General features: G+C 42.8%; 1 protein-coding gene across 1 annotated transcript in view; it reads right to left on the bottom strand.

The window, feature by feature from the left end:
* Positions 1-25645, bottom strand: part of DCDC1 (doublecortin domain containing 1) — a 362770-nt gene that overhangs the window by 198699 nt on the left and 138426 nt on the right. Inside the window, exons 11-13 of the mRNA XM_048484584.1 lie at positions 14932-15033; positions 9307-9473; positions 694-819 (exon numbers count right to left, since the gene is read on the bottom strand). Coding sequence (XP_048340541.1) covers positions 694-819; positions 9307-9473; positions 14932-15033 — 395 coding nt within the window. The remainder of the gene's footprint in view (positions 1-693; positions 820-9306; positions 9474-14931; positions 15034-25645) is intronic.

Below are 25645 nucleotides of genomic sequence, written 5' to 3'. Positions count from 1 at the left end.
AGCTCCCCTGTGTTCCAGTAAAGACCATTTCCCAGTATGGCTTGTGGCTGTTAGGTGGTTTCCACCTCAAAACAGCTAACAGCACAGGGGCAGATACACTGTGAACATTCTTGAGCTGCAGACTTTGTGCCTCTCCAGGACCTTCCCTCCCCCACCCAACAGTTGTCCACAGTTTCTGAACTCTCATCCCAGCACCAAGGCAGTTGCTAGGAGGAAAGAAAGCTGGTCACAGGTAAGAAAGAATGCAACCATGACCACAATGGGGGCAGCCACCCAGGAAAAAATAAGCTGGTCACAGCAGGGTGGGGATGGTTTTACTTTTCTATGACCAGCTTGTTCTCCTCCAGATATTATCAATCTCACTCTCTTGACTGACTCACTGTGCCTCAGGCTGAAGACAAAGCAAGAAGACTGAGAGGGAAGCCCTTTCCATATGTCTAGAAACACAAGGGCTGGTTAGGGATCACTGGTGGTAGAAAGAGGCCACCTTATATACTTAGAGGTCCTCTGACAATTAAGAAGGGTATACTGATATATTTAATTATTGTATGCATGTGTTGGTGCAGTGCACAGGGTGTACACTACTCATATCTCTCTTTTGGTTGATAGAAATTGTAGCTGTCCATGAGCTGTAGAGTGAGTACTTGTGGCCTAAGCCTTCAGAAAATTCAAATAAAGCATGAGTAAATGTACTTGTCACATCCAGTCAGTAGATCAACAGCGGGATCCAAAAGTGTCTTATAAATAATTGTGATGCCATCTTTTTCAGCTGTAGCCACTCTGTCAAAAGTCAAACTCAGAACGAGGTTTAAAGGAGACCTGGAAAGTGGAAACAGCATCAAATAAAACCTCTCAGAGAAGAAAAAAAATCAAACATCTGCAAAACCAGTAATCATATGCATATAAAGCAGTGGGTATAAGAAATGAAGTTGTTACAAATGAGGTCAGTAACAAGGAACACAAATCTACACTGCATTCTGTTTGCTGCTAAGAAAATTAGTAATCTAGCAGCTAGTGTCTTGTTGAAGTTCAGGTGTTTCCTCCACAGGAATTAATTCTCACCACAGCTAGCTTGTCACCTTTATTAACCTATAGGTTATGGAAGGCAAGGAAATTGAATTAATTCTGAAATATTGGCTCATCTCTAAGCAAAAATAACTGTTGAGAAACAAAGAAACAGAACCATAACCAGCTTCCAGGTGATCACCTACAAAAGAGTGAATCCAATTGCAAGTTAATGAAGAATAACTAGGGGCATGATAACCAAGGTGATGTTCTCTACTGTGAATGATAGAACTAAAATTAGAACATGAGAAATCGTCTGTCTTTTGGCAGAAACAATGAAGTGTGGAAGAATTCTGCATCAACAATTATCCTGAAGCAGTGGAGATCCTACTCACCTCCCTAGCTGTGCATATGCCCCATTTAAGGGGGGCATGCCACCCCTTACTCTCTCCCTCCTTCCCCTTGCATGCCACCCCTCCCTCCCCTCCCTCTCCCTCTGCTAGGGTGGGCGGGCCATGTCCAGATGCCGGGTTGACTCCCTCTCCCTCCCAGGCATAGCATGGGAACATAGACCAGGCATAGCGTGGGAACATCATACACATGGTTCCTCCAACACAGCCCTCAGGAAATATTTCAGAAGTGACATAATCTGCCTTGTCCTCACCCTGCATGCCTGGGGAGGGAACAGCCTCACTGACTGAGGAATAACCAGATATGGCTGTAGGAAACCCATTTGCATAAACCCAGGTCATGTATAAAGCAATATATAAAGGGATAATAATATTAGGAATATAATATTAGGAATATATTATTGTCCCCCTGACCAAAGTGCACAAGAGGATTCTGAGATGGAAAAAGAAATTAGAGAGGCCAACAGAAGCAAAAACGTAGTGGTAATGTGTGATTTTAACTATCCCCATATAAACTGGAAAAATGCATGTTCAGGTCATAGTAAGGAGAGAGCTTTCCTGGATATGCTAAATGACTGTGGCTTAGAGCAGATGGTGTGGAACCAACCAGGGGAGAGGTGATCCTAGATCTAATTCTATGTGGGACCCAGGACCTGGTGCAGGAAGTCAGTGTTGTTGAGCCGATAGAGAACAGTGACTACAATGCTGTCAGATTCAGTATCTCTGCATGTGAACAAGTGACAACTACTAATGTAGTTATATTCGCCTTCAGAAAGGGAAATTTCTCAAAGATGAGGGGGATAGTGCGCAGGAAGCTGAAAGGGAAAATCAAGAGAGTTAAAACTTTCCAAGATGCTTGGAGCTTATTCAAAAACACAGTAATAAAAGCTCAGCTGGAATGTGTTCCGCAGGTTAGGAAAGGCAGCACCCAGTCCAAAAGAAAGCCATCATGGTTAACAAGAGTGGTTGAGGCAATTATCAGAAAAAAGAAAATGTCATTTAAAAAATGGAGGTCCAGTTTGATTGATGAAGAATATGAGAGGGAACACAAATGGTGGCAAAAGAGAAGCAAGTTAGCTGTAAGGGAGGCAAAAAAGGATTATGAGGAACGCATGGCTGCAAACATCAAGACCAGCAACAAACAGTTCTTCAAGTCTATCAAAAATAGGAAGCCAGCTAGGGAAGCGGTAGGCCCGTTAGGTGACAAAGGAACAAGAGGTGTGCTAAAAGATGACAGGGAGATTGCAGAGAAGCTGAATAAATTCTTTGCATCTGTCTTCACCCAAGAGGAGGTGAGGAAAATTCCTGCACCTGAACCAAGCTTCTTAGGAGGCGAATCCGAGGAACTAGCAAAGATAGTGGTAGACAAGGAAGAAGTTCTGGCAGCCATAGATAAACTAAATGCTACCAAATCCCCTGGCCCAGATTGCATTCACCCAACAGTTCTTAAAGAATTCAAGCATGAAATTGCTGATCTTCTCACTTTAATATGCAACTTATCCCTGAAATCAGGCTCCATCCCTGAGCACTGGAAGATGGCCAATGTCACACCAATCTTTAAAAAAGGATCTAGGGGGAATCCGGGAAATTACAGGCCAGTCAGTTTGACATCTGTTCCTGGTAAATTAGTAGAATCTATCCTTAAAGATAAAATTATAAAACATGTAGAAAAGCAAGACCTGCTGAGGAAGAGTCAGCATGGCTTTTGCAGAGGCAAGTCCTGTCTTACAAACTTACTAGAGTTCTTGGAGGGTGTAAACAGACATGTTGATAAGGGGGAACCAGTGGACATTTCCAAAAGGCTTTTGACAAAGTTCCTCACCAGAGACTATTGAGAAAACTCAGCAATGAAGGAATAAGAGGGGAAGTCCTCCTATGGATTCAAACCTGGTTGAGAAACAGGAGGCAAAGAGTGGGTGTAAATAGGAAATTCTCACAATGGAGAGCTGTAAGGAGTGGTGTCCCCCAAGGATCCGTAGGGGTGGGTAGCGTGGTGGCCAAGTTTGCAGATGATACCAAATTATGTAGGGTGGTGTGAACTGCAAAGGATTGCGAAGAGCTCCAAGCTGACCTTGATAAATTAGGTGAGTGGGCTAAGAAGTGGCAAATGCAGTTCAATGTAGCAAAATGTAAAGTGATGCACATAGGAGCAAAAAAATCCAAACTTCACATACACGCTACAAGGGTCAGTGCTATCAGTCACAGAACAGGAAAGGGATTTGGGCATCTTAGTTGATAGTTCCATGGGAATGTCAACTCAATGCATGGCAGCTGTGAAAAAGGCAGGCCATTTCTGCACAAATGCGGAAGGGGCCGGGTCGGCGTACTCGACGCCGACCCGACGACGCTAGGACCGTCCGCATGGATGGTCCTAGAAAGAGCCGGGCAGCCGGCGCCGCAGAGTGCCGGCGCCCGGCCAACCCGGCGTGTCCCCGGGCCTCCGGCGCATCACCGAGGCCTGGGGACATGCCCCCCTGGCACTGCGCGCCTGCTCCAGCAGCACAGGGCAGGGGGGCGGGTCCCCAGGCCTCGGCGACACGCCGGAGGCCCGGGGACAAGGTAAGTACAGGGAGGGAGGGGGGGAAGTGCCGGGAAGCCGCTGCTGTTTGCACGGCAGCGGCTTCCAGCCGGCGTTTCCTCAACAAGTGCGCTTCCAAGCGCACTGGGAAAATGCCGGCGTCGGGACGGGCAGCCGGCGCGAGGGCGGCGCGGCTGCGACGCAGCTGCACCCCCTGTGCAAACGGCAGCCTGGGGACGGCGTTCTTGCCGTCCCCACGCCGCCGTTTATGGCCCGTGCGGAAAGGGCCTCAAACTCTATGCTGGGGATAATCAGGAAAGGAATTGACAATAAAACTGCAAAGATTGTCGTGTCCTTATATAAAGCAGTGGTGCGACTGCACTTGGAGTACTGTGTTCAGTTCTGGTCGTCACATCTCACAAAGGATATCGAAGAGACAGAAAAGTGCAGAGAAGGGCAACAAGGATGATTGAGGGACTGGAGCACCTTCCTTATGAGGAGAGGCTGCAGCGTTTGGGACTCTTTAGCTTGGAGAGGAGACGTCTGAGGGGGGATATGATTGAAGTCTATAAAATTATGCATGGGGTAGAAAATGTTGACAGAGAGAAATTTTTCTCTCTTTCTCACAATACTAGAACCAGGGGGCATTCATTGAAAATGCTGGGGGGGGGGGGGGAGAATTAGGACTAGTAAAAGGAAACACTTCTTCATGCAGCATGTGATTGGTGTTTGGAATATGCTGCCACAGGAGATGGTGATGGCCACTAACCTGGATAGCTTTAAAAAGGGCTTGGACAGATTTATGGAGGAGAAGTTGATCTATGGCTACCAATCTTGATTCTCTTTGATCTGAGATTGCAAATGCCTTAGCAGACCAGGTGCTTGGGAGTAGCAGCAGCAGAAGGCCATTGCTTTCACATCCTGCATGTGAGTTCCCAAAGGCACCTGGTGGGCCATTGCGAGTAGCAGAGTGCTAGACTAGATGGACTCTGGTCTGATCTAGCAGGCTCTTTCTTATGTTCTTATATTTGTTTTATTTTCTTGGAGTAAAGGGGGCATGTAGTTGAAGGTTTAGACCCTTCCCCATGGCTCACCTCCATGCAATCTAGTCCTCAAAGCACTGTTCTTCTTAACTGAGCTTTGATATCAGAAGTTAGTACAGCTGGGGGCAGGAGAGTGGCAGGTTTGAAGAAGAGTTAGTGTCTGTTGTTCCAGGAACTATAGCACATGGCTGGTAAGATGACCATAATGGATAGGAAAGAACGCAGAAACCTTCAGTAAAGCCTCTACTGCCATGAATGCCTATATCTAAAAATGATCTGTATGCATGATAGCAATGTTAAGACTGAATGCTCCTTTCTTCCAAGTCCTACAAAAATCAGCTGACATTATAGACTGACTAGGATATCCTTAAATTTGCAGAATACTTTATAGAACTGACAGTAGTCAAATACTGGGTTTGTTGATATTCCAGTTGTCACAAAAATCAAATGAGTGTTCAGAATTTAAAGAAAACAGACCAAAATAGAAAACACTCCATTGAGATCAAAGTATCCTCCACATAGTTCTTTTGGACTATTTTTCAAAGATCAATACATGTTACAAATTTAATGAGCTGAAAATCTATATTGACTCGTCAGGATAGATCCCCTAGTAGAAAATGGCTAATTATATAAAATGGTAGAAAAATGACATGATCATCATTACTATCATGATCATCAAAATTTTTACTCTTCCTTTCTGCCTTCATAGGGCCGCCAACGTGGCTAACATTAAAACATTCAGATTAAAATTTCATCTTAAAAGCCATTAACACCAACACACAAATAAATCATTAGAACAAATTAAAACCAGAGCTTCAAATAAATGCAAAAGATAAAATCAACAGTTGAAATATTGAAGAGGAAGGAGGAATCACTGAGAAAATGCCAAGTGAACAAAAAAGCCCTCACTCACTGGTGGAAGATAGCAACAGAAAGGGAAAAGCACATTTCCCAGGAAGTTTCCCAGGAAAGAGAGGGTTCCAGAGTTTTGGTGGCATTACTGAGAAGGCAATCTCCCAGGGAGCCACCTGCCTTACTTCAGAAGGGGGACATCAAAAGTTGGTCCTCCGAAGATGACTGCAATGGTTGAGTAGCTTTATAAGGGAGAAGGTAATGAAATCAATGTGTACTCCTCTCAAAGAAGCACTCTGAAAATATTCCTTATGGGGAAAACTTATGTAGCTTCCTCCTTCCTGCTTGATGCCACTGTTCCTTGAAAAGAGGGTCCTAAGCATCAAGAGGTCACTCTGGAACAACTTGCAATAGGGCATAGAAAGATGTATAGGGAAGAGGTGTGTTGAAATCTTCCTCGAAAGACAGAAATACCCTTCTGTTCATACAATTTGGTTCTAAGTTCATGTAGTAAAGATGACATTTGTGGAGCAGGGGTCACAGAGTGAGGAGGATTTCTTTTAATGAGGTATTATTTAGAATTATTGATTACCAGTAAACCATAAATACCACTGATACTTGCATTATTACCTCATATACCCTGAATCTATTGTTGCTCACAAAATGGCTGAAGTTTTCGTTGAATATACTTTCATTATTATAAAGAAAGTGGTTATGCTAACCAAGAATCTTGTCTGTATCCATCATGGTAGGCACCAGTTTAAAGAAAAGCAAAGAAAAAAAATGTAAAATATGCATTATTATGCAGCTCAATCGAGCTTGTACATGTTCTGCTTTTGGCCCTTTATGTAGAGTTATGCTTTTGATTTCTTTTAGAAAGTATAGCTATTTCTTCTCCTGAATCTTTCATACATGTTAATTTTAAATAAAGCACCAATCCTAGTCAAATCTTGTCACTGTACTTCAGATGTATGAAGCAGCTTCAAAGCCCACTATGAGTTATAATTTCAACTGTAATTTACAAGATTACTAGTCTATAAAGATTATTTGTGTATAAAGTAGATAAGGAACTATCTGCTTACAAGAGAACATAGGCATTCCTAAGGAAAAAATGCTGCTCCAAGTGTCAGCACAAATACAATGTCTATAAACTGTATGCATACATTTTTCTAATGAGTTACTCATAAAAAACAACATTTGAACAATGACTTTATAAGCAGGGCATTAAATGGCTGAAATCCAATGACCCCCTATTGTTAAAATTTTAGACACTTTTCACTTTAGCAGTTTCAAGGCAAAGAACAAAGGAGATCAATACTGACCTTTCCCTCATGAGCATATTTAAAATTAACAAGTGTTCTACTTTTCATGAAAAATATCCATAGTGAACCAGGTTCTAATGTGTCACAAAAATAATTGCCCAAGCCATATAATGTTAAAAACAACTGAAATTTCTTACAAAATACATGGGAGTCGTTCAAAAGATTATACTTGAAAACTGTATCATTTCACTGAACTAGTTTTTGGAGTAAACAAGCCTATTGTTCTCAACTATATTTACAATGACTGTACCCAAATCAAACCACCCCAATTTGAGTAAGTGACCAAGATGTCAGGTGATAAATACCTGTCATTACTAAATAAAATTAAAAAATGATTTTTAAAGTTGAAAGAATATGATATAATGCTAGAAAAAAACTAGTATTTGCACAATTCAAGACTGATTTTCTATAAAGTCCCATGAACACAAAAAGGCATTTTTCTGTATTAATTTTTCATTTGAAACTCTTCAGGCAAAATAAAAGCTAGTGATTTTTCATCCAAATTATTTTATTAGTAATAAATCCATTTAACAAAACTGGTAAGAAAAGTTAGAACATAAATCACATATGTCTAGTTTTGAATTTCTTTTTTGTTTTCACTCACAGTGACCAATAACAACATATGTATTTCTTTTCAACTTTGAGGAAACATGGTATTTCCTTGTTTACTTTCCAAAGTAATCACAGAAGATACATTCCAATTTGTGAGCAATCAAAGATAGAAGATATGAAGGTAGTATATACACTTCTTTGCCAACAAAGAATACCTGAATGAAAAGTTAAGATGCCCTTTTCAGGTATTTTGCAAAACATTTAAAAGAAAACACTCTAGAAACACTACCCTGAATGAGTTATAAGAAAATATTTTCCATGATTATGTTTTAGTTTCAGTATTAGGATTTAACTATATATATATTTGAATCCTAATGTTGAAACTTGAATCCTAACATTGAGATATATATGCTGAAAACGGAGAATTTCTAAGCAATATAAATCTGATCTTTTCATAATGCAATACATCTGCAGCATACATCATAGCATTTTTACTGTTTTTGACATAAAAATAACCTTCAAGTAATCTTCCATATTCCACAGTATTGATTGTGGTGGTTAAAAGTGAACTACTATATACATTTCTAATATTTTAATTTCAAATATAGATAACATAAACTGCCCATGTTTACCTATATAAAACATAAACAAATATAATTTTAGAGAATTCCAGATATTCTTATGCTGCAAATACAATACAAAAAAACATATCCTGACTTCCTGCTGAATACATCAACCCAGATGTATTTTGCTTAAATCACTTATACCACAGGCCTGAACATGTGCTACTGATGCAAATGCTACTGATTTTCACCCATATTCTTTAGAACAATGGTGTTAATTTTGCAAAACTCTACCACAATCAAAACAATTTAACATAGGAATAGTTATAAAAATCATCATCTTGTCTCTGGAAACAACATTTGTACAGAATGACTCACATAGAGAATGCTTTCTTAGCCGATAGGCCGTACTACATAAGAACCAATCCTGACATTTCCTGGATTGCTGTCAATAAACTAGCTATATTACAGACTAAACATCTGCCATTTTTAACTTTAGTTGACCAGATTTTACAAGTTTTACAAGTTTATTTTACATTCTTATCACTGGTGCTTAAAAGGTTAAGGCTTTATTTCTGAAAACCTAGAGCAATAAGAAGGAATCATGTTGTCTACAGCTTCATAAATCTTGCTTAAGATCCTTTTCAATTACCATCCATTTCTCCTTTAAAAAGGGACAAAAAAATAGAGGAGTGGAAACAGGTCAGGGCAGTCTGTGACAATGACAGTGTGATGGGCTTGGGCCCCCTGTGGTGTTTCCATCTGCTATCATTAAGGTGACTACTCAGACATGAAAAAATCCCTCTTGCTGTGCTGACAGGCAGACATCAAGAACTATGACAAGGCATTAAGACAGAAAGTCAGAGACATAGATGTCATATCCCACAAACAATGCTGCCTCAAACAAGACCTCTGAAATTTTGTTGGAATTCACAATAAAAATAAAAGGGATTTTACTTGGAGGTTATCAAACTTCTCCTTACAGCAGTTTGACAACACAAAGACTGCTGACAGTCATACAACTAAATGCTTTGCTCCTACCTGTAATCTTCGCCATAAGAAACCCAAATTTTTTGCTCACTCTGCAATAAAAGTGGGTTTTTAATTTCTTGTCCAGTCTCATCAAAAAGCCGAGTAGGAAAACGACTGAGGCCTGATGGTTTGAAATTGGCTGAATGTTGAAGCCTTTGGTGAATCACATTCAGTAACTGGCAGTGGGAGATAAAAAAAAATAAAACTGGAACAACTGTAATAAATTGTTTGTACTCCATAACCAGTGATGTCCAAACAAATGATAATTAAATTCATATAGAATGTTAAAAGAAGTGTGAAATGACTGCAATGTTTATCTCAGTGTAAAGTAACAAAATGAGCATAGGCTTTTAACCAGCAGGGGGTGCAACAGGATTATGGTTGAGCTCTGACCCTTTGGTGCACAGACTGAAAGCCGATGTGACAGTTGTACAGAACAAGCAGTTAGCTGCTACATACTGTAACAGCTCTCTTGATAAAGGTTATGTTTTCCTGGTCCACATTTGGAGCTGCATTTAGTTAGCATTTTTACTGGGCTTGCTGAGGGTTGAAAAGGACTCTTCTCTACTCTCCTACAAGGTATAAGCTGTCAGTGGTCAAACAATAAGACTCATTAACAATTTCAGAATTGTAAAAAAAAGTACACTGATACATGACATAAATGGTTCAAGTCTCTTACTGTGCTTTCAGAGAAAATAGTGATGATCAGTGCAAAACTCAATGGAATAGCTAAACATCATAACTTACTTGTTTTGTAAAATTCTTCATAGTCCGTCTCCTAATTTCATTTGATATAGTTGTGGCCTTAAAAAAACCTCATTCTATTTTATAAGGAACTTTTGATAACACAGAGCCTTGGTATGTAGCAAAAGTGACTACATAGCACATTCTATGATCAATTTTCCATTTTTGGCATCATAATAATGGCTCCAAACATAGTCACTTCCGTCCACATGCTCCACTTATTTGTCACTCTGCTATGGGTACAGAAAATTCTTTCCAGCAGACTGCTTCATTCATTATTTGCCAGTTTGTGCAACTGAACATATCACAAAAGTCTTTTATATATATATATGACAAAGCTGTGACACTATTACATCACTAGAACACCCCAAATACTATTACCTCCTACCAGGGTAGATATGAAAAGAACCACTGCATTCATTGTAACTACTTTTGGTGGCGCGGGAAAAGCAGTATTTCAATAATCAGAAATTTTGGAAGTATACAATAATTATTTACTGATGGAATTACTCAATTTTTACAATTTATCTCTTTAAGATTGCTGTTATTTATAGTTATCACCCATGACATGTGTCAAGAATAGCTATAGCACTTCTAATGTACTACTAGCAGGGCCGGGCCACGCGTTGCTGTGGCAATTGTCCTTCTCATCACAGTCCGCAACCCACACAGATGTCCATGCAGGTCCAATGATCCCCAGCATAGCCTTTTGGGAGCAGCAGTAGCATAGTGGCTAAGAGCAGGTGCACTCTGATCTGGAGGAACTGGGTTTGATTCCCAGCTCTGCAGCTTGAGTTGTGGAAGCTTATCTGGGGAATTCAGATTAGCCTGTGCACTCCCACACACACCAGCTGTGTGACCTTGGGTAGTCACAGATTTTTGGAGTTCTCTCAGCCCCACCGACCTCTCAGGGTGTTTGTTGTAAGGGGTGAAGGGCAAGGAGGTTGTAAGCCCCTTTGAGTCTCCTACAGGAGAGAAAGGGGGAATATAAATCCAAACTACTACTACTACTACTCCTTGTTCTGGGGTGGTCAAATGGAATGCCTCTTTCCCTTTTCAATTCACATTATTATATGGTGCTGTCTTGGTTTTTAGTATAAGGTAACCCTTTCCATTCCACAACGGAACTGTCCAGAGTGCAAATCCCGCTGTCCATGAGGCTGGTTGACACGCACAGTCCTGACTTGGGTAAGGCAGAAATGGGGCAAGGAGGCTATCCCAGTCGAGACAGGGTGGTGAGGCGCTCAGATCGAGGCCAGCTCCCTGGGTTTTTAAAGGGCCACGTGCAAAAGAAGTGGAGGCAGTAGTGTTGGTTCGCCCCCACTCCATGGATTTTCTTAGAAGAAAAAGGCAAACTCCAGCTTGCTTTTAGTAAAAGAGAGCTGTGGCGAATATGGGTGAGGAAGTGGGTAAGTGGTGGTTGGATGTGAGGGAGAGCAGAGTGAGTTGTGTGAGGATGAGCTGGATGTGTATTGTGTGGTAGCAGTGGGTGAGGCACAGAGAGTGAAAGTTACCTGCGTGTGAGGGGGGGAACCCCACCTGACATCTCACACGGCAAAGTGTGCATGTGTTTCACTTCCACTCGTATTACCTAACAGTATTACCTATTTACTGTTTTCAGTGCTCAACTCTGCCCATCTGCACGAACATTCTAAGCCCTCATACCAAGGCCTCAGGCCACAGACAGACAGGCTGCACGTACATTCTAAGGGTGACAGTTAAACACAGCCAGCTTCATGGCCTGGTGCGCCAGGAAAAGACGTTTTACCTGTCTCAGGTATGGACTTTCGGCGATTTGAATGTCTGATTACCTGCCCGCAACAGGGAGGGACGTCATGTGAAAATTTGGGGGCGATCCGTCCAGCCGTTTCAGCGTTAGGGAGTCTCCAACAAATGGATGGTTAGCTTTTTATATATATAGATTATGGCAGCATGTATGTATTAAAGAGAAAATACAAGTGATGTCTTTTCATAACTGGAGGAAAAGGGCAGCACAGAGGCTAAAAGTAAGATAGGAGAGACTTCCTTCAGCCTACTACACAATGTCAAGCAAGCTGTTATTCTTTAGTTTCAGTTCCCTTTCTGAACTAGACAACACTGAACAAATTTATAAGGCTACTCTAAAGATGAAAAGAGATAACATGTGAGTCAGTCTGAACTGTTCAATGTGCTGTTTAAAAAGAATGTTTAAATTATCTTCAGCAGAAAGGTTAACATTAAAGAAATAGTTGAACAGTGTTTTATTTCTGACCCTGCTGTCGTACAGCACACTGTAACTTTGTATCTTTCATTCTCACACAAGTCCCACAATGTTATTTAAACTGATATGAGACATAACTTGGTTTAGAAATAATGCAAAACCGCAGCTTATTTTGACTATGGCCAGGCTGTGGAGTTGGGTTTGGTCAATAGATGATCGCTCAAATCCTGTTTTGCCTTGACAAATGCAAGTTTCATTGCATTCACATTGGCAAGGCATCTCTGCAGACAGGAAGTAAAGGTGAATCTGGGGGAAAGCTGGGATGTCTATATAGAATAGAATAGAATAGAATAGAATCTTTATTGGCCAAGTGTGATTGGACACACAAGGAATTTGTCTCCGGTGCATATGCTCTCAGTGTACATAAAAGAAAATACATTTGTCAAGAATCATAAGGTACAGCACTTAATGATTGTCATATAGGTCTAGTAAGCAATCAGGAAACAATCAATAGTAATAAAAACATAAAATGTAAAATCATAAAATAAAATGAAATGTCAGCACAGGCTATAGTCATACAGTCATAATTGGGAGGAGATGGGTAATAGGAATGATGAAAAAAGTAGTGCAGTAATTATATAATAAATATATAATAAATAGTTTGACATTATCGAGGGAATTATTTGTTTAACAGAGTGATGGCATTCGGGAAAAAACTGTTCTTATGTCTAGTTGTCTTGGTGTGCAGTGCTCTGTAGCGACGTTTAGAGGGTAAGAGTTGAAACAGTTTATGTCCAGGATGCGAGGGGTCAGTAAATATTTTCACAGCCCTTTTTTTGACCCGTGCAGTATACAGGTCCTCAATGGAAGGCAGGTTAGCAGCAATTGTTTTTTCTGCAGTTCTGATTATTCTCTGAAGTCTGTGTCGACCTTGTTGGTAACCCTTTTTTTGGAGTTCTCTCAGCCCCGCACATCATGTTAAAGTAAAAAGATTCAGCATAGTTAATAAACCTACCAAAATCATAGTTTTAGATCTGGGTATGACAGATTCTAATTACAGTTAGGAGAGTAGTCAACATTTAGATGATTGCACTAACCATAGTTTAATAAAATCATAGTTTTATGTTATGTATAAACCAAGCTGCCCTAGAAAATCCAATGAAATTTCTTGTCAAGCAGGCATTTGAATTATTATGAAGCAAGGCAAGAAAGCCAGGCATTCTAAAAAAACAGGTGTGTTTCATTAAATTTCAGAACAAAGATGTAATCTAGGGTTTTTCTGCATTCTCATTTTCCTCACTTGTAAGTTCCTGTTCTTCAGGGGGTTCAGTTCTGGTCAAGTGTTGCTTCCTCTAGTGGTTGATTCAATATCCCACATATTTAAGTCTAGCATATCTCCCAGCAGATTTGAACTGCAAGTTTTTATGACCAATCGTTCATTAGAGGAAGCAAAACATTTGCTACACTGAACCCACTACCCCCAAGAATCAGGAATTTACAAGCAGGAAAAATGAGAATGCATAAGAGCCCCTAGATCTGTTCCAGAAACTAAGCAATCCAAAAAAGGAAAGTTCAACCACTCTTAACCACTAATCCAAAATGTTTCTGACTAGACTACCGGTATGTATAGCATTCTGCAATGTAATACATCTGTATCCAGGAACACCTTCTGTAACAGTTCTCTCCTTCTTTGTAATACATACGTGTGTATTTGTATTTTGCCAGATATATGAAGTATAATAGTGGCTGGGTCCAGACATTGTGAGGTCCTGGCAAGATACCCTCTATTGGCCCCCATATACTGCCCCCTTTGCACACTTGTACAACCTACTGGAATATGAACTTGAATACAACGCTTTCAAACTCCTCTAAATTCTGGTGAAGTTAGGGATCTGCTCCTTCCAGTTTTCCTGATGAAAGAAGGTGGAGGATGACTTTTTCCCCCATATCCTCCTCACGTCCAATCTCACCAGGATGTCATCCTTGAGGCTGCTGTGAAGCTAACGTCTTTTGCTGCAATCTCCTATTCCTGAAGGAAGTAGATGAGATGAGCATATCTGGCCAGTGATGGGTACTCTGCAGGGCTGTGGGCTTCAGCAGATGCCTGACCATGCTGACCCTCAAAATGGACTCTGGGTCACAAAGGCTTATGCCACAAAACATTTATTTGTCTAAGAATCATAAACTTTTCTTGTTTGGGCTGCAAAGACTACTGTGACAAAACATACTACATTACAAGTGAAACAAATGAATGGGACCTTACTGTCAATTGACCTTGAGGCTCATTTTAATGGTGGACACAATGAGAGAATTCTTTTAAAAATGTAAATCATATGTGGGCCAGCAAGAATGATGATGAAATGGTGGAGATATGAATAGAATTGTAGCCATCTGGAGATCAAAGGAGATAAATGTAAAAGTTACACATTCAAGTGTTTATCCTGTATGTAAAAATCAGGACTGTAATCAGGATAGTACAGTAGTAAATAGCCCTATACAGAAGCAGGGAAGGATCATGAATTTCTCTACTCACACAGGTTTCAAAGTTCACAGAAGACAGCAAGTGGGAAATATATTGTAAACCTTGAAAACTACAAGTTCCCTGGACACTACACTCATTCTGAATTTTTTTAAATAATTATCTTGAATTGGTTTTACACTTGGAAGAATAAAAACATAATTTAACTTACTCTTTCCATTACAGCATTGAGTTGATTATCACAATTACTTTCCATCTCTTTTTTATGGATATAAATAAGAGTCTCTCCAGTGTCTTTGCCATTTTCATACACCTTGAAAACAAACAGTAAATACAGCGTGATAGTTAAGTCTATAACAACATGTCTGACATCATATGTAACATTCAATATTAAGTTTAAAAATCTATTAGAAAATAAATATGTACTGTATTCTGTCATTTATAATGCCAATGAAGGCTTTGGAATTGGAATATGTACTGTGGCTTCAACAATTCTCACTATATAGTGTATTACCAGTATACTTACGGTAGTTGAAATGTAGGTCAAGTGAAATACACTTCTAATTAATCAGAAATACATGCTGGATGTTGAGCAGTTGTTTTAGTTAACTTTTATTTTGCAAGAAAAAGTTCCTACATTTTACAATAACGGCTGTTCAAAGGGTTTTTTTTATTTTTCATGTAGATTGTGGACATACAAATAAAAGAAAAAAATATTGTACAAACTTAAGAAAATATTACTCATATGACTCTTTCCTTTGATAATAAATTAGGGATGTTTAAGATATTATTTCCTATATAGAAACATCTTTCATAGAAAGTGTGTGGTCAGATTTGACTTCCTCTTTGGCCCTTTCCTCACTTACCTTAAGCCCCACGCTACTCTCCTAAAGTAGCGCGGGGTCCAGCTGCACTCCCCATTTCAGGGGCGGCGAGAATGCAGGCGCCCCGACACTGCCTCTCTCGCAGAGCGCGGGGTCATGGGGAAGCCAGGGTGCGTGCCAGGAATTGCGCACGCTGTGAATTGCGCGCAGCAACCCTCCAACAAGGGTAAGTGGGGAAAGGGCCCTTGTTTCATAGGTAATGTTACCCTACAATCCAACTCATGTCAGACTCCTCAGCTTGCCTTATGGTACAGCTGCCTCCCAACTACATAGCTGAGATGAAAAACTTTTCAATTCCCAAAGTTAACATAAGAATCCACCATGTAACTGAATTGTCAAATTATGAGATAGACTTCTTCACGAAAGGGAAGGAAACTTGATTGTTACAGTGTCCCTTACAAGGGCTGTCGCATGATTAAAGAAACCTTAGCCAATTAATTGTATGCCATTATATTTGCATTAAAATTCCATAATTAAGAATTATTCTGAAGGCAAATCATATGTTTACAATATTAATAATCCAGTAATATCTTAAAATAAATAGGAACACAATACTTACCTGTCTTTTGACAACCAAGATTTCAACCAAACTAGTTAATTAATGTCTATAAAGTATTTCCTTACTGGCATACTCTTCTTTTTTTTCTGATCTAGCCAGGAGGCCAGGGTAGGGTACAGGAGGTATGGCAGTCGGCAGAGATGTGGTAGTAGAAGGAGGCTGAGATACAGTTATTCCCAGTCTCCTTCCAATCTCTGTCTCATCCTAACATATTACTGTTGTTGTGCAATGACAGGTCTGTAAATTGGAAGACAGCAACACTGCAGAATTCTTTGCAGCACAAGATGTAGACCTGTTACGAGTGACTGAGACCCACATGGGAGAAGGTGAAATTGTCACAATGGGCCTTTCCCCACTTATGATTTGTGGCGCGCTACTCCCAGCACGAGGGATTTCCAGCACGGGGTCATGTTCCCAGAGCGCGGGGCAGTCAGAAGGTGCTGTTTCTTCAGCGTCAGAAATGACGCACGCGGAGGGGACGTGAGAGCGCAGAGTCGGGGTGGCTGCGTTGTTGCTGCCCGGACTCGTGGGGAGCACCGCTGGACCACGCGCTATTTGGGGACAGTAGCGCGCAGCAAACGGTAAGTGGGGAAAGGGCCCTTGAAAAAATGTACTCCCCCAAACTTCTTAGTCCTTCATTAGTCCCAGACAAAGGGGAGGGGGGTGGCAGTGCTCACTCAAGAGTCCTTCTCTTCAGGACAGTCCCCATCCTGGAGATCTTCAAAACTGATGTGTAGGCCTGATGTGGGATTCTGAGCAGAGTTTGACTATCTTGCTGGTGTACCAACTGTCTAACACACACCAGCAGATCCCTGCCAAACCTGATCAAGGTGATCTTGTAGTGGGCATTGAGATACTCCAGATGATGATGCTGGGGGATTTCAAAGTGCCAAAGTTGCCTCCTCATCTTTTTTTGGTTGGCACCTCACTGGGACTCACACAGTTTGTATCAGGTCCCATACGTCAGGCAAGCCACATGCTGGATCTGGCCTTTGCCATGGGTGTGAATGTAGATCCAGTCTCCATGGATACAATGCAATGGTTGGACCATTTTGCTCTAAAGGCCAGTCCGAGCCTCCCAGTCCCCTCATACATAGGCATTGTATATTTATGCTCATTCAAGGGGACTTATAGATCCAATAGGTTTCCAAAATGGTCTGCAGGAACTGATACCCCTCCCCTTGAAGATTTTCTAGTTGTGCTGATAGAGCACTGGCATAGATGTCTCTCAGAGGACATCAATACGATCACTCTTTGATGTCCTCTTTATCCTTGTCCAGATTAATTCCCTAGTATTCCATGGGGCTAAGGGAGATGGTGGAGGAATTTAGATTAATGTCTAAATTCTCTGGAACCAGCAGAAAGGAGCAGCAGTGGACAAGGCAACTGGCCAGGAAGAGCAGAGTGACCTGCTGGTGTTCATTTTGGAGGGCTTTTCTCAAAGCCACATCTTTTAAAACAGTGTATTTTTAACAGGGGTTTGCAGGGGTTTTCTCTTTTTCTCCTTGTAAGGTTGCTAAGAGCTGAGACTGCTGGAGGTGGGGCTTAACAGGGGTTAACAGAGGTTACTCTTTGTCCTGGGCTGCTAAAGGTGGGGCTCCTGAGGTGAGTCATTCAGTCTTTAGTTCAGTCTCTGGAACCAGCAGAAAGGAGCAGCAGTGGACAAGGCAACTGGCCAGGAAGAGCAGAGTGACCTGCTGGTGTTCATTTTGGAGGGCTTTTCTCAAAGCCACATCTTTTAAAACAGTGTATTTTTAACAGGGGTTTGCAGGGGTTTTCTCTTTTTCTCCTTGTAAGGTTGCTAAGAGCTGAGACTGCTGGAGGTGGGGCTTAACAGGGGTTAACAGAGGTTACTCTTGTCCTGGGCTGCTAAAGGTGGGGCTCCTGAGGTGAGTCATTCAGTCTTTAGTTCAGTCTCTGGAACCAGCAGAAAGGAGCAGCAGTGGACAAGGCAACTGGCCAGGAAGAGCAGAGTGACCTGCTGGTGTTCATTTTGGAGGGCTTTCTCAAAGCCACATCTTTTAAAACAGTGTATTTTTAACAGGGGTTTGCAGGGGTTTTCTCTTTTTCTCCTTGTAAGGTTGCTAAGAGCTGAGACTGCTGATGGAGCGGCTTAACAGGGGTTCACAGAGGTTACGGTTTGTCCTGGGCTGCTAAAGGTGGGGCTCCTGAGGTGAGTCATTCAGTCTTTAGTTCAGTCTCTGGAACCAGCAGAAAGGAGCAGCAGTGGACAAGGCAACTGGCCAGGAAGAGCAGAGTGACCTGCTGGTGTTCATTTTGGAGGGCTTTTCTCAAAGCCACATCTTTTAAAACAGTGTATTTTTAACAGGGGTTTGCAGGGGTTTTCTCTTTTTCTCCTTGTAAGGTTGCTAAGAGCTGAGACTGCTGGAGGTGGGGCTTAACAGGGGTTAACAGAGGTTACTCTTTGTCCTGGGCTGCTAAAGGTGGGGGGCCTGAGGTGAGTCATTCAGTCTTTAGTTCAGTCTCTGGACCAGCAGAAAGGAGCAGCAGTGGACAAGGCAACTGGCCAGGAAGAGCAGAGTGACCTGCTGGTGTTCATTTTGGAGGGCTTTTCTCAAAGCCACATCTTTTAAAACAGTGTATTTTTAACAGGGGTTTGCAGGGGTTTTCTCTTTTTCTCCTTGTAAGGTTGCTAAGAGCTGAGACTGCTGGAGGTGGGGCTTAACAGGGGTTAACAGAGGTTACTCTTTGTCCTGGGCTGCTAAAGGTGGGGCTCCTGAGGTGAGTCATTCAGTCTTTAGTTCAGTCTCTGGAACCAGCGGCGCGCGCCTAGTGGCGCGCGCAATTTCTTCTTCTTTTTTTAAAAAATAAATAAATAAATTAATTAATAAGGACATTTTTTGAGGGATAGTAGGTACAGATAGCTCAAAGGGCACTGACTAAAAGTTTAATATCTAAATATATAAACAAAAGCAGATATGAAGGCAGGAAGCCAGCAGGGGGATGGGGCTTCCCAGTGTTTTGCACTGAGTGTCACATGTATGACTATCTGCCACTAGGCCAGAAGTCGGGGGTGTGCCCTCGCTGCAATGAGCTCCTGGCATACAAGGAACGTGTCCGTTCTCTTGAAGCCAAGGTGGCAGACCTGGAGAAGCTGAGAGAGGCAGAGAGGGCAACAAACAAGGCTTTCAGGGACCCAGCAGCCGGGTCCCACTCCCAAGGTGACATCTCTTCAGATGTCATGGAGAATGAGAGTCTGGGTGACAGAGGGTGCCAGTCTGCGGTGGGGAAGATGTTCCCTTAGATGGGACCCCTTCCTTAGTTGGTGGTCAGATATCCTCGCGCACTGAGGATACCCCTCGGGGAGGTGGGGGGCTCCTTGTAGTGGGTGATTCGATCATCAGGAATATAGAGAGTTGGGTTTGTGACAGGCGTGATGACCGCATGGTGACTTGCCTGCCTGGTGCGAAGGTTCTTGCGGATGTCAAGCTACGCCTAGATAGGCTGTTAGACAGTGCTGGGGTGGAGTCAGCAGTTGTGGTCCACATTGGTACCAATGACATTGGTAAATGTAGCCGGAGGTTCTGGAAGCTAAATTTAGGCTGCTAGGAAAAAAGGTTAAAAATCCAGGACCCCCAAGGTGGCATTCTCTGGAAATGCCACCTGTTCCACGCGCAAGAGGGCGCAGCTAGGAAAGCGGAGATACAGGGTCTCAATGCGTGGATGAGAAGGTGGTGCAAGGCAGAGGGTTTCAGATTTGTCAGGAACTGGGGAACCTTTTGGGATAAGGCAGGCCTGTACAAAAGGGACGGGCTTCATCTTAACCAAAGAGGAACCAGGCTGCTGGCACTCAACATTAAAAAGGTGGCAGAACAGCTTTTAAACTGATCCCTGGGGGAAAGCCGACAGGAGCTGAGGTGACTTCGGTCGGAATACAGAGTCCATGGGGATGCAGACAGAGAAGGAGGTTTTTTTAAATCAACCACATACAAGTGAAGAGCACAGCAATGTGATAAGTGATAGTGTCTACAAAAGGCTAGAGGGCAAAACACATAAATCCCAGGTTAGGGACAGAGACAGAGTATACAAGTGTCTCTATGCTAATAGTAGAAGCATTCGACCTAAAATGGGGAGCTGGAGTACAGAGTTTTGAAGGAGGACATTGATATAGTGGGCATCACAGAGACATGGTGGAATGAGGAGAACCAGTGGGATGCTGTTATCCCAGGTTACAGGCTCTACAGGAAGGATAGGACAGGGCGTGATAGGGGGGTGGAGTGGCCCTCTACATCAAAGAGAGCATAGTGTCACATAAAAAATAGACAATGCAGGGGAGCTGATTCCCCTACAGAAGCACTGTGGATATCAATACCAGGGGTGAAGCATAGTTTAACATTAGGAATATATTATCGTCCCCCTGACCAAAGCACACAAGAGGATTCTGAGATGGAAAAGAAATTAGAGAGGCCAACAAAAGCAAAATGTCGTGGTAATGGGCGATTTTAACTATCCCCATATAAACTGGAAAATGCATGTTCAGGTCATAGTAAGGAGAGAACATTCCTGGATATGCTAAATGACTGTGGCTTAGAGCAGATGGTTGTAGAACCAACCAGGGGAGATGTGATCCTTGATCTAATTCTATGTGGGACCCAGGACCTGGTGCGGGAAGTCAGTGTTGTTGAGCCGATAGGGAACAGCGACCACAATGCTGTCAGATTCAGTATCTCTGCATGCGAACAAGTGACAACTACTAATGTAGTTACATATGCCTTCAGAAAGGGAAATTTCTCAAAGATGAGGGGGGATAGTGTGCAGAAAGCTGAAAGGGAAATCAAGAGAGTCAAAAATGTCCAAGATGCTTGGAGGTTATTTAAAAACACAGTCACAAAAGCTCAGCTGGAATGTGTTCCACAGGTTAGGAAAGGCAGCGCCCAGTCCAAAAGAAAGCCACCATGGTTAACAAGGGACGTTGAGGAAATTATTAGGAAAAAAAAGATGTCTTTTAGAAAATGGAAGTCCAACTTAACTGATAAAGAATACCAGAGAGAACACAAATGGTGGCAAAAGAGAAGCAAGTTAGCTGTAAGGGAGGCAAAAAAGGATTATGAGGAACACATGGCTGTGAACATCAAAACCAGCAACAAACAGTTCTTCAAGTACATCAAAAGCAGGAAGCCAGCAAGGGAAGCGGTAGGCCCGTTAGGTGACAAAGGAACAAAGGGTGTGCTAAAAGATGACAGGGAGATTGCAGAAAAGCTGAATGAATTCTTTGCATCTGTCTTCACCCAAGAGGAGGTGAGGAAAATTCCTGCACCTGAACCAAGCTTCTTAGGAGGCGAATCCGAGGAACTAACAAAAGATAGTGGTAGACAAGGAAGAAGTTCTGGCAGCCATTGATAAACTAAATGTTACCAAATCCCCTGGCCCAGATTGCATTCACCCAAGAGTTCTTAAAGAGCTCAAGCATGAAATTGCTGATCTTCTCACTTTAATATGCAACTTTATCCTTGAAATCAGGCTCCATCCCTGAAGACTGGAAGATGGCCAATGTCACACCAATCTTTAAGAAAGGATCTAGGGGACCCGGGAAATTACAGGCCAGTCAGTTTGACATCTGTTCCTGGTAAATTAGTAGAATCTGTCATTAAAGATAAAATTATAAAACATGTAGAAAAGCAAGACTCCGCTGAGAAAGAGTCAGCATGGCTTTTGCAGAGGCAAATCCTGTCTTACAAACTTACTAGAGTTCTTTGAGGATGTAAACAGGCATGTGGATAAGGGGGAACCAGTGGACATTGTCTACTTGGATTTCCAAAAGGCTTTTGACAAAGTTCCTCACCAGAGACTATTGAGAAAACTCAGCAATGAAGGAATAAGAGGGGAAGTCCTCCTATGGATTAAAAACTGGTTGAGAAACAGGAAGCAAAGAGTGGGTGTAAATGGGAAATTCTCGCAATGGAGAGATGTAGGGAGTGGTGTCCCCCAAGGATCCGTGATTGGGACCAAAGTGCTCTTTAACCTATTCATAAAATGACCTGGAAGTAGGGGTGGGTAGCGTGGTGGCCAAGTTTGCAGATGATACCAAATTATGTAGGGTGGTGAGAACCACAAAGGATTACGTGAGGGAGCTCCAAGCGGACCTTGATAAATTAGGTGAGTGGGCTAAGAAATGGCAAATGCAGTTCAATGTAGCAAAATGCAAAGTGATGCACATAGGGGCAAAAAATCCAAACTTCACATACACGCTACAGGGGTCAGTGCTATCAGTCACAGACCAGGAAAGGATTTAGGGCGTCTTAGTTGATGGTTCCATGGGAATGTCAACTCAATGCATGGCAGCTGTGAAAAAAGGCAAACTCTATGCTGGGGATAATTAGGAAAGGAATTGAGAATAAAACTGCAAAGATTGTCATGCCCTTATATAAAGCTGTGGTGCGACCGCGACTTGAGTACTGTGTTCAGTTCTGGTCGCCACATCTCAAAAAAGGATATTGAAGAGATAGAAAAGTGCAGAGAAGGGCTTAACGAGGATGATTGAGGGACTGCAGCACCTTCCTTATGAGGAAAGGCTGCAGCCGCTTTGGGACTCTTTAGTTTGGAGAGGAGACGCCTGAGGGGATATGATTGAAGTCTATAAAATTATGCATGGGGTAGAAAATGTTGACAGAGAGAAATTTTTCTCTCTTTCTCACAATACTAGAACCAGGGGGCATTCATTGAAAATGCTGGGGGGAAGAATTAGAACTAATAAAAGGAAACACTTCTTCACGCAACGTGTGATTGGTGTTTGGAATATGCTGCCACAGGAGGTGGTGATGGCCACTAACCTGGATAGCTTTAAAAGGGGCTTGGACAGATTTATGGAGGAGAAGTCGATTTATGGCTACCAATCTTGATCCTCTTTGATCTGAGATTGCAAATGCCTTAACAGTCCAGGTGCTCGGGAGCAACAGCCACAGAAGGCCATTGCTTTCACATCCTACATGTGAACTCCCAAAGGCACCTGGTGGGCCACTGCGAGTAGCAGAGAGCTGGACTAGATGGACTCTGGTCTGATCCAGCTGGCTTGTTCTTATGTTCTTATGTTCTTAGATTACTAGAAAGTGAATGTGGCAGTGCACTTGCAACAAAGCTACAAGAGCATTTTATTTATGAGATCCTGTGAGATGGCAGTGAAAACTGTTATTGAAGCTGCGGACTCATGGCCAGCATAATTGTTTAGGGTAATTTGATCCCTTTGAATCCCTGAGGGTAATCAAAACATTAGCAATTTGGCCATTAGCCGTGAGATGTTCATGAGCTTTTTCATGGATAAAATAATGTTGCTCTGCCATGACTTTCCTGCTACTTGCGATATAGTAAGTGACCTAGAGGCTCCTTGGCTGTCTTCAGGTGAAGTATTAGATCACTTCAGATGACTATCCCAGAGCCATGTGGAGATGATCCTGTTAGCTGTGATCCATGCCCATCCTGGCTGGTTAAGGCAGTGCAGAGGAAGTGCAAGCTTTCCTGGAAAGCATCATCAAACAGTCACTGACTTCAGGGGTGTTCCTGGGAATGCTGAAGGAGGCAGTGACGAAACTCTTGAAAAAGCAATCTCTGGATATGTCTGATCCGAACAACTACTGCCCTGTATTGCATTTGTCACTGTGGTAGTGGAACAGCTACAGACATTCCTGGAGGACACATCGGCTCTAGATCCATTTCAGTCCAGCTACCAGCCTGGTCATGGGATGGAGACTGTACTTATTGCCCTGACACAACCTGTGTGGACAGTAGGATCAAGGCAGGGCAGAACTGCTGCTGTTGCTTGATCTCTCAACAGCATTTGACAAGGGCAACAGTGAGTTGATAATCCACCACCTTGCTGGCATTAGATTTTGTGGGACAGTCCTTCAATGGGTGATCTCATTCCTCCAAGGCTGGAGACAGAGGGTGGCACTCAGGGAGAAGATCTCAATGCTTTACTCAGTATGCAGAGTTCCGCAAAGGACAATCCTCTCCCCAGGGCTGTCTAACATCTAAATGCACGTCCTCACCCAGCTAGTCAGGGGATTTGGGCTGTGTTGCCATCAGTATTTATTTATTTATTTATTTATTTATTTATTTATTTATTTATTTATTTATTTATTTATTTATGTATTTATTCATTCATTCATTCATTTATTTATTTTTTATTTATTTTATTTATTTATAATCAATTTTATATACCGCCCCTCCCCCGAAGGGCTCTGGGCGGTGAACAACATAATCATAACAGAAATAACATTAAAATCCCAGTTAAAACAGCGAATTAAATAAAATTACAGCGGCATCCGACAAATTTCATAAAACGTAATACACCCACCCTGGAAGCAGACCCAAAAAGCTGAGGGCCTCCACAAAATTAAGGGCCCAGAGCTTAAAGGAGGGGAGGAGGGGAGGGCGACTTCAGCGGTCGGCCCCTCCAAACGCCCTGTGGAACAATTCGGGTCTTACAGGCCCCGCGGAACTTCCAAGATCCCGCAGGGTCTGGATAGCTGGTGGTAAAGTGTTCCACCAGGCAGGCCAGGGCTGTAAAGGCCCTGGCCCGGTAGAGGCCAACCGCATCATCGAGGGGCTAGGGACAACTAGCAAGTTGGCCTCTGCCAACGCAGAGGCCGCAGAGGGACATATGGGGTAAGACGGTCCCGAAGGTACGAAGGTCCCAGGACCGCTGCAAGGCCTTAAAGGTGAGTACCCACACCTTATGAATGATTCGAACTCAACCGAAGCCAGTGCAAGCGGCGCAACACAGGTTGAATGTGTTCTCTAAAGGCACCACCTGTGAGCACACGCGCCGCTGCATGTTGCACCAGTTTCAACTTCCGGATCAGACGTAAGGGAAGGCCCGCGTAGAGCGAGTTACAATAGTCTAGCCTAGAGGTGACCGTTGCATGGATCACAGTGGCGAGGTCTGCCTGGGAGAGGAAGGGGGCCAACCGCCGGGCCTGTCGAAGATGGAAAAACGCAACCCGGGTTATATGGGCCACCTGGGTCTCCATTGAAAGAGACGAATCCAGGTGGACCCCCAGGCTGCGGACGGAGGAGGCTGGTGCCAATGAAGCCCCCTCCCACTCCGGCGGCTGAAAATTCCCCGCCTCCCCCCCGGCGGCCCAGCCAAAGGATCTTATTTTCTTGAACTTTTATACTGCCCCATCCCCGAAGTGCTCTGGGCGGTGTACAGCATAAAACCACATAAAATCATCATAAACATCCATAATTATAATAAAAACAGCAGTTATTATATCCTAAGATGGCGTCCCACCTGAACCTAATCCTCCTAGGAGATGGAGAACCTGTGGCTGGGTCACGGAGGGGACGGGGGACTTAGGCTAGGGAGTTCATATTCCTGCTCAAGACGGAGTTTGGCTGGAGCCTGCCCTCTCCAACAAGATTTTGGGAGTGAACCTGGATGCCTCATTTTCTTTAGAGGCTCCAGTAACTTAGCTGCCAGGTCAGCACTTTTATATCTCTGACAGGCTTGTCAGTTGACTTCC

The sequence above is a fragment of the Sphaerodactylus townsendi genome, linkage group LG02, assembly GCF_021028975.2.
Source record: "Sphaerodactylus townsendi isolate TG3544 linkage group LG02, MPM_Stown_v2.3, whole genome shotgun sequence".
Taxonomy (NCBI): Eukaryota; Metazoa; Chordata; class Lepidosauria; order Squamata; family Sphaerodactylidae; genus Sphaerodactylus; species Sphaerodactylus townsendi.
This window is presented reverse-complemented; position numbering and strand designations above follow the sequence as displayed.